Here is a 9,984-nt window from a genome sequence, read left to right on the forward strand (position 1 = left end):
TAATTAGCTTTAATTTGGGTTCCAAATGAAAATGAAGATTTTGTGAAAGATGGAAATAAGAATAATTTATTGGAACAAATTGAAAACACTAGAATGGGAAATTCTCACCTTTGATAAGGAAAACTTTTTAGCTTTTTAGTTCAAGCGCTTATTATACATTTTCCTAAAATGTAAATTGAAAAAATTGAAAGAGGAGCTTTACATTCGGACATCAAAGATGTATTTTACAGACCGGAATAAAAAATTCTTGCCCTCATGTCAATCCAACTTTATCAAAACTGAGTTATCCAAAAATGTTGGGAAACCCCGACAGAAGCTCGAGCACTCATTTGAAGATTCATCCACATTGAATTATCTTAGAGTGAACAGACTTCCAATACACGCTTTTTTTATAAGAATGGTGTAAATCCATTTCATCATGGATATTCTTAACTTTTTTGGGAATATGAATATTTATGATTGAAAAGGCATTCTTAGCTTCAGTAGCAAAATATCATGATGGTGATATTCTTAGCATAAACTTAGTTTTTTGGCTGTTTTCGTCATGGACATTCTTATAAAGTGTATTCTTACAAAAAAAAGCGTGTAGAAGACGAGACGTAACATAACCAAATCAAACTCATTGGTTAATAAGTTGATCAAAAAATTCAAGCGAAGAGGAAGGAATGAGTTGAGAAAGGAACTAAACGGTCAATTAATTCTTAATCAAAATTCATGTTTCTTTAAAGAAAAATTTCAAACAAAGATTCTTCCTCTTCATGTTAAACAACGAAGTTCCGGGTGACTTGGCCTGTTTAGAAATTATTTACAAAAGGAAGTGATTTCTTATAAAGGTTCCCGTTTATTCATGTCAGCAGTATATTGTGCTGGGACTTCTTTTTGCATTTAAATAGTCACTACCGAAGGGAGTACAAAACACATTATTCAGTTTGATTTAGTTTTTTATACACGACGGTTTGAGAATCACTTTAGATTTACCCAAATGGCACTCACTAGTCTTACCCAGCTGGCACACAACGTTGTTTCGACGTTTTTCTAACGTTCACAACGTCCATATAACGTTAGAAAAACGTTGAAACAACGTTGTGTGCCAGCTTGGTACCCGGTTCGTGTGAGAAAATTCAAACAGCTAGACTCGATTTCCTTCTTATGATCAACATTTTAAAGACATAAATGGTATAGACAATAAAGTATTGGGCTACTGGTTTAGCCGAATTGTATCTGATTCTTGGAGTAGGTATTTACAAGGACTTAAAATCATACTTTAGTTTATTTTCTCCGTCTGGAGCAATCAATGTTGAAATGAAAATTTCAGGGTAGAAAGTATTTCCCATTTCAACTTTGGAAATGGCCACTGTCAAACAAAATTTACATTTTTACTCTAGATAAAAAAATCAAACTTAACAATGGCTCCATCAAATTTGTTATTGTCATATTGTGCTACCATCTTTGTTGTGTTAATAGCAGTTGCCAACGGAATCAATACCAATGGGAATAACGGCTGGAGAACAGATCCCAATTATGAGCCATGGACCAGTAAGCCATCTTCATTTCTAACTTTCCTGCGGGCCATTTAATTAATTAGCAAACCAACATCATATCCAGTAGAGATGATTCAAAAATTATTGCAAACGTTTACAGTACAGCCAAACATCTGTTAAATTCAAGCCAAAGAGTGTGCGTTTTTCCCAAATTTCCAAATCCTTTATAGAGAAAAATGCGAGCTATTAAAAATACGTTAAAATGCCCGTTTATCTTTTGCCTTTTTCCTCCAGGTTTAGAGTCAAAATTGGAATGTCATTAATTACATTAATGGTACAACACTTAGTTTTATTCAAAGCGTCAATTTCTATTTTCATTCTTACTAAATTAACTTTTTCTTACTTTTAGTGAAGGGGACCTTTCTCCTCGGAACGCCAAAGACATGCCAAAAACCAGTCACACCACAAAACGGGCGCTGGGTGTGTTCATACACCCATGGTGAGAATGGGCGGTCACTGTGTATCTTAGATTGCCAGCGTGGGTTTGTTGTAGAAGGGCGTCCTTTGATCTTCAATTGTGTTAACGGCATGTGGAGGATGTTTCCAACGCCCGACACCATCATTGAAAACCCATGGGGCTCCTGCATTCCAATTGAAATCTACAAAGCACAAATGAGCATGGATGACTTTAAACGATCAGTGGACACACGCACTAAAAGTAAATTTGATATTCCGAAAAGAGAAGTATCCGAAAATACGGTTTCACTTGAAGATATCGAAAAACTCTTCTTGTAATGAAATATATTTTGATTTCTCCTTCACCCATTCAAAAGACTGATATGTTGTTGGGTCTGGCAAAAACCAAAACATTTGCAGCTGGCATGCAGATTAGAGCTCTAATTTGTAAAAACGCCAAATTACAGATATGAATCTCCTAGGAATGGTTTTTTGAAAATTTTCTGAAAAAAATTATAAATCAAGAGTCATTTTCTAAAAGAAATTTGAAAAAACTTTCTGAAAAGAAATTTTACGACACAAAATCAATTTTTCATATCTAAATAGAACAACCCTGTCGACTGGCCAAATTATTACCGCTGCACTAAATTCAACTTTGACATAGTGGTTTGATTCAGTCACTAAATTCCCAAAAATCACATTATTACTATACCCTCTCTCACTCTAAGACGCGATTTTTCAAGAGAGAAAGTTGATTTTAGCTTTGTCACGATTTATTCAATTGTATAATTTCCTAGAAGTAATTTATTTGAAATATATCTCGTATATATATCTCGTATATATCATTCAAAATTGCTCCCACTTTTCTATCAGGACTAGTGAGTTTTTTTGGTTAGACTCGACTGTTCATATTTTTTGGCTCTGTTCTTCTTATGCTGTTTATTTAATGTAACATTTGGATTTTTTTAGGCTTTATACCCGATTTTCAATAGTTTAGTCCTTAAATGCTTGGAATTCTGTCAGACAACCCATTCTCACAGATCCGGTAGGATTTTTTCAACCAGTGGGGATAAAACTAACGGACTGAAACTCGATGGGGATTGATATTCCCATTTGTTTTATGGCTGGGGATGTCAATTCTTGTGTTTTTAGGTCAGATAATTCAGTGGGAATGGGAAAAATAACATAATATTTTGCAGTGAGGATTGGTTTCTTTGATTATTTTCCTTGGGGACAAAAGTTGAAGGATAATCTTTCAACGGGGACGATATTTTGGCCAAATTTTCCAGCCGGAAGGGGTCTGTGTCTGTGAGAAGGGGGTGTTGTCAGGCTTTGGCATTGTTTTTATAAATTGTTCTTATTTTTGATGATTCTGAGCCACAATGTTCTTATAAAATTGTTCTTATAAAAAAGGTTGTATATTATGTTCATACTTAACAGTGTGCCTCATTATCTCACATTACTTAGAACTATAAGAACAAAAGAAAAAAAAGGCAGAGAAAACCAATTAATTCTTCATAAGGAGTGGGGAAAGAGAAATTTCCACTTGTTTAACACTTCACAGTCTACCTACACTTTCTTTTATAAGAAAATCCAAAAATTTTTAAGCCTTCGAATGTTCTTAACTGTTTAAGTTTTAAGCCTAAAAATGTTCTTAACATGTTCTTATTTTCGCCATTTTTTGAGTATTTTTCTCCCTTTTCTTAAGAAATTGAATGTCTTAGAGTCTATGAAGGCTTAAAATGGTCTTATATAGTTTGTGTCATGTGTGAAGAGACCTAAATTGACCGACAAATCTTTTTGACACCGAAAATAGAAGAAACTTTCGACTTTCACCCACTTTTATTTGTTTTTTCTTTACTATCGATGTTTATTGGGCCCCAACGGTATGCGTGAATGAGCGAATGGACTTTTTCACTTGTGTGAATGGGTGAATGGTTCTTTTCAGCTAAACTTTTAAACTAAAGCTAGCTATCTAAACTAGACTTTTTCACACCGATCCACATCCAATACTACAGGTAGATTTGAAAAAAGATATACTTTTTGGTGAGAATTACCTTTCCCAAATCAGCTCTTTCAGAATCTTTTATTGAACACTGTTGATTGGGATGGTGCTGTAAAGTCACTATAAGTGTGCAATATTTAGAAGAAAACAAATTCCAAAAAGGTGCATCTTTAAAATTTGAAATTCAAATCAGAAAAAGAATAACACGATGATCTTAAAATAAGTCGTTGTTTCGATAGCCTTTACCGCTTTATTATCAAGACAAGACTAAAAATGAAATTCTGCAAACTAACTAATGGAGAAAAATTGGTACATTGCTAAAAGAACTATTAAATACATTTGGGAATAAAATAACTTGTTAGGGTCCTTTTATTTAGCTTACCATTTTTCGACAAATGCTCCAGTTCGTCTTGTAAAACGTTGTAAAGCATCATAATTACTGAGAAAATAATCTAAAAAAAAGTTCAAAAGTGAAGATTAAAATAAAGAAGATAAACAGAAAATAAACTTTTTATCATGATGCACGTACGCTACCACGCTGGTTGAATGGATATACTAATCTGTTTTGGATTCTTTAATCTAGCTTAACATTTTTTGACAAATGCTCCAGTTCGTCTTGTAAAACCAAGCTACAATCAAGGACTTATATGTTTGAGAAAACCACTTGAAATTACTGATAAAACATTGGATAAATGTCCCTGTGCATAGCACTACTTCGTCACATATCCTTACTTCGTCTCCTATTGTTATTTTCTTTTCTACGTCATAATTTATGCTTAAAAATTAAACAGCTGAATATACATGGTTTCTACTAGATTATTGTTAATCATTTAAACATGACGTAACATATGCTATTATGCATAAGCTAAGAAGTTGATTGACAGATATAATATTTTTCTAGAATACATAAAATAATTACCGTTAGGTGTGGAAATGATGGGCGCAGAGGTAAATAAAAAACATATTTTGACATTATACATTTCTTTAACCATGAACATATAAACGACTGCACATATCTTTTATTATCTCTTTGAAGCGAGCTTCGTTGCCGCCTGTATTTCAAAATTGGTATGAAAAATTCGACAATATTCCGTCATAATTTTATTTCTTTGAATTATTTAGGTAAAAGGATTGATAGAGCTTGAAAATTACTCCTAATGCACAAAAAATTATTTTCGGATTTTTTCACAAGTTTGCAATACCTATATTTGATCAACATTTTCAACTCTGAAATGCAGAATTTCAACTGCATGTATACTTTTGAATCCCTTTGTCACTCCAATAATTTTTTTTTGACTTGAAAAAAAATAGCTTGCCAACGTTGAGAGCCTGTACCATAAGAATATCGAAATTAGAATGTGACACTTTCTAAAATTATTAGACACTTTTAAGTCAAAATTTAGAAATAAAGAACAACATAGACTTTTGTCGAAGTTTTGACGTTATTAGCAAGTGGTATATCACCAAAATCTATTGTTTCATTTTATGCTTTTAACGAGGCGGCAACGAAGCTAGCAGCCCTTTCTAAAAAAAGACAAAGGAGATGGATGTCCAGTCGTTTATATGTTCATGCTTTAACTGACCAATCAAATCACTACTATACATGTAACATTTTGAAGAGTGAATGCACGATGAACAATCGTGATTGAAATTCTACAGAAATATCTCGAAGAAACCATAATACGCATGCGCAGGTGCTCTACACATGATCACATGATTTGAAATTTAGATTTTGCAGATCAGTTAAAAAAGTTTATCCTTACTTGGTCACCATTCATTGCTTAAGAGTTCTTTAAAACTTTCACAAAAATTTATATTCCCACTACACGGTCACGTGATTTAAAAGTTAGATTTTACAGATTAGTCAAAAAATTTATCCTTACTTGGTCACATGACTTGAAAGTTAGAGTTTGCAGATAAGTCAAAAAAATTTGTCCTTACTTGGTCACGATGCAATGCGTAAGATTTCTTTAAAAATTTCGCAAAAATTTATATTCCTACTACACGGTCACGTGATTTAAAAGTTAGATTTTAAAGATTGGTCAAAAGAATTTTCATTACATGGTCACATGACTTGAAAGCTAGATTTTGCAGATCAGTCAAAAAAATTTGTCCTTACTTGGTCACATGATTTGAAAGTTAAATTTTGCATATCAGTCAAAAAAATTATCCTTACTTGGTCACATGACTTGAAAGTTAGAGTTTGCAGATAAGTCAAAAAAGTTTATCTTTACTTGGTCACATGACTTGAAAGTTAGATTTTGCAGACCAGCCAAAAAAATTTATCCTTACTTGGTCACATGACTTGAAAGTTAGATTTTGCAGACCAGTCAAAAAAATTTATCCTTACTTGGTCACATGACTTGAAAGTTACATTTTGCAAACCAGGCAAAAAAATTTATCCTTACTTGGTCACATGACTTGAAAGTTACATTTTGCGGATCAGTCCTGATCAGTCAAAAAAATTTATCCTTATTTGGTCACATGACTTGAAAGTTAGATTTTGCAGATCAGTCGTGATCAGTAAAATAAATTTATCCTTACTTGGTCACATGACTTGAAAGTTAGATTTTGCAGATCATTCCTGATCAGTGAAAAAAATTTATCCTTACTTGGTCACATAACTTGAAAGTTAGAATTTACAGATCAGTGAAAAAAAATTTTCCTTACTTGGTCACATGATTTGAGAGTTAAATTTTGCATATCAGTCAAAAGAATTTATCCTTACTTGGTCACATGACTTGAAAGTTAGATTGTGCAGACCAGGCAAAAAAATTTATCCTTACTTGGTCACATGACTTGAAAGTTAGATTTTGCAGATCAGTCAAAAAAATTTATCCTTATTTGGTCACATGACTTGAAAGTTAGAGTTTGCAGATCAGTCAAAGAAGTTTATCCTTACTTGGTCACATGACTTGAAAGTTAGATTTTGCAGATCAGTCAAAAATTTATCCTTACTTGGTCACATGACTTGAAAGTTAGATTTTGCAGATCAGTCCTGATCAGTCAAAAAAAATTATCCTTATTTGGTCACGTGACTTGAAAGTTAGAGTTTGCAGATCAGTCAAAGAAATTTATCCTTACTTGGTCACATGACTTGAAGGTTAGATTTAGCAGACCAGGCAAAAGAATTTATCCTTACTTGGTCACATGATTTAAAAGTTAGATTTTACAGATTAGTCAAAAAATTTATCCTTACTTGGTCACCATTCATTGCGTAAGAGTTCTTTAAAACTTTCACAAAAATTTATATTCCCACTATACACGGTCACGTGATTTAAAAGTTAGATTTTAAAGATTGGTCAAAAAAATTTTCATTACATGGTCACATGACTTGAAAGTTAGATTTTGCAGATCAGTCGTGATCAGTCAAATAAACTTATCCTTACTTGGTCACATGACTTGAAAGTTAGATTTTGCAGATCATTCCTGATCAGTGAAAAAAAATTATCCTTACTTGGTCACATAACTTGAAAGTTAGAGTTTACAGATCAGTCAAAAAAATTTTTCCTTACTTGGTCACATGAAAGTTAAATTTTGCATATCAGTCAAAAAGATTTATCCTTACTTGGTCACATGACTTGAAAGTTAGAGTTAGCAGATTAGTCAAAAAAGTTTATCCTTACTGGTCACCATTCATTGCGTAAGAGTTCTTTAAAACTTTCACAAAAATTTATATTCCCACTACACGGTCACGTGATTTAAAAGTTAGATTTTAAAGATTAGTCAAAAAAATTTATCCTTACTTGGTCACATGACTTGAAAGTTAGAGTTTGCAGATAAGTCAAAAAATTTTATCCTTACTTGGTCACATGACTTGAAAGTTAGATTTTGCAGACCAGGCAAAAAAATTTATCCTTTCTTGGTCACATGACTTGAAAGTTACATTTTGCGGATCAGTCCTGATCAGTCAAAAAAATTTATCCTTATTTTATCACATGACTTGAAAGTTAGAGTTTGCAGATAAGTCAAAAAAAGTTATCCTTACTTGGTCACATGACTTGAAAGTTAGATTGTGCAGACCAGGCAAAAAAAGTTTATCCTTACTTGGTCACATGACTTGAAAGTTACATTTTGCAGATCAGTCAAAAAAATTTATCCTTACTTGGTCACATGACTTGAAATTTAGATTTTGTAGATCAGTCCTGATCAGTCAAAAATATTTATCCTTATTTGGTCACATGACTTGAAAGTTAGAGTTTGCAGATCAGTCAAAGAAATTTATCCTTACTTGGTCACATGACTTGAAGGTTAGATTTGGCAGACCAGGCAAAAGAATTTATCCTTACTTGGTCACATGATTTAAAAGTTAGATTTTACAGATTAGTCAAACAATTTATCCTTACTTGGTCACCATTCATTGCGTAAGAGTTCTTTAAAACTTTCACAAAAATTTATATTCCCACTACACGGTCACGTGATTTAAAAGTTAGATTTTAAAGATTGGTCAAAAAAATTTTCATTACATGGTCACATGACTTGAAAGCTAGATTTTGCAGATCAGTCAAAAAAATTTATCCTTACTTGGTCACATGACTTGAAGGTTAGATTTCGAAGATCAGGTTAAAAAATTATCTTTACTCGGTAACATGACTTAAAAGTTAGATTTTCCAGATCAGTCCTGATCAGTCAAAAAAAAATTATCCTTAGTTGGTCACGATGCATTGCGTAAGAGTTTGTTAAAAATTTCGCAAAAATTTATATTCTCACTACACGGTCACGTGATTTAAAAGTTAGATTTTACAGATTAGTCAAAAAGATTTATCCTTACTTGGTCACCATGAATTGTGTAAAAGTTCTTTAAAAATTTCGCAAAAATTTATATTTCTACTACATGGTCACGTGATTTAAAAGTTAGATTTTGCAGATTAATTCAAAAATTTATCATTACTTGGTTACATGACTTGAATGTTAGATTTTGCAGATTAGTCAAAAAAAAATTTATCCTTACTTGGTCATGTTTACATCAAACACTACTTGGTCACGTTTTTTCATTCACTAGAAATGTTCATAACTTTGACCAACAACTCCAAACACTACTTGGTCAAGCCTTTTTACTCATAAGAAATTTTCCTAATTTGGACCAAAAACTCCAAACACTAATTGGTCAAATTTTTTTATCCTTAAAAATGCTCATATTTTGCACCAAAACACCAAACACTACTCGGTCACGCCTTTTCACTCATAAGAAATGTTCATTATTTAGACCATAAAACCATAAACCACGCCTTTTCACTCATAAAAAATGTTCATAGTTTGGTCCAAAGACATCAAACAATACTTGGTTACGTCTTTTTTCTCATTTGAAATGTTCATAGTTTGGACCAAAAAGACCAAACACTGCTTTGTCTCGCCAATTCACTCATAAGAAATGTTCATAATTTTGATCAAACAAACCAAACACTACTCCGTCGAGCGTTTTTCCTCATCAAAAATGTTCATAGTTTGGATCAAAAACACCAAACACTACTTGGTCGCGATTCATCACTCCTTAAACATTGAGATATTTTTCAAATAAAAACCCCACCAAATGTTACTTAATCATATCTTTCATTAAAAGCTCTCCTCACTTCCATTGTTCGTCCAAAAATTTCTTCGATATTTAAAGAATTTTACGACATATTGAAAGTTCAGGTGAAGAGGAGTTGCTAACTTGCACTTTTAGTACATTTGCGGCCGAAACACCCGACGAGACAGAATGAGATATACCTTTTTCTATTGAGATTTGTTAAGAATATTCAAATTTTTTTTAAGCTGTAGGGTGTTCTTTCTTTTGAATCTTAACCCTAAAAATAATTTAAATTTTTACGGCGATCTTTAACCGGTATGACCGATTTTAAGGGATCCCAACCGTTATCAGGATTAAGTCAGGATGGACCTGAACTTTGATTGTATGTATCAAAAAACTTCTTTCTTCTACATTTTGACTTGTCATAAGGAGACTTTATCATTACTTTTAGAGATACTAAAAACGCTACACAGATAGTGATCTGTGAAAACTAATTTATTTAAAATTATTTAAAAAATAATGTCAAATTCGAT

At 32.5% G+C, this 9,984-nt stretch overlaps 1 protein-coding gene across 1 annotated transcript; it reads left to right on the forward strand.

The window, feature by feature from the left end:
• The first annotated feature begins 1,322 nt into the window (after positions 1–1,322).
• On the forward strand, positions 1,323–2,531 carry LOC136797416 (uncharacterized). Its single transcript, XM_067053998.1, has 2 exons — positions 1,323–1,536; positions 1,891–2,531. Exons 1-2 carry the CDS (start codon positions 1,407–1,409, stop codon positions 2,274–2,276), a joined length of 516 nt encoding a protein of 171 aa, XP_066910099.1. The 5' UTR covers positions 1,323–1,406; the 3' UTR covers positions 2,277–2,531.
• The last annotated feature ends 7,453 nt before the right edge of the window (positions 2,532–9,984 follow it).

The sequence above is a fragment of the Clytia hemisphaerica genome, unplaced genomic scaffold (genome assembly GCF_902728285.1).
Source record: "Clytia hemisphaerica strain Z4C2 unplaced genomic scaffold, Clytia hemisphaerica genome assembly, whole genome shotgun sequence".
NCBI lineage: Eukaryota > Metazoa > Cnidaria > Hydrozoa > Leptothecata > Clytiidae > Clytia > Clytia hemisphaerica.

Excerpts from the sequence above, each read along its gene's own strand:
- LOC136797416 (XM_067053998.1), top strand. The coding sequence starts at position 1,407 with ATGGCTCCATCAAATTTGTTATTGTCATATTGTGCTACCATCTTTGTT. Across the intron at positions 1,537-1,890 it reads CAATTATGAGCCATGGACCA|TGAAGGGGACCTTTCTCCTC; the intron begins GTAAGCCATCTT and ends TCTTACTTTTAG.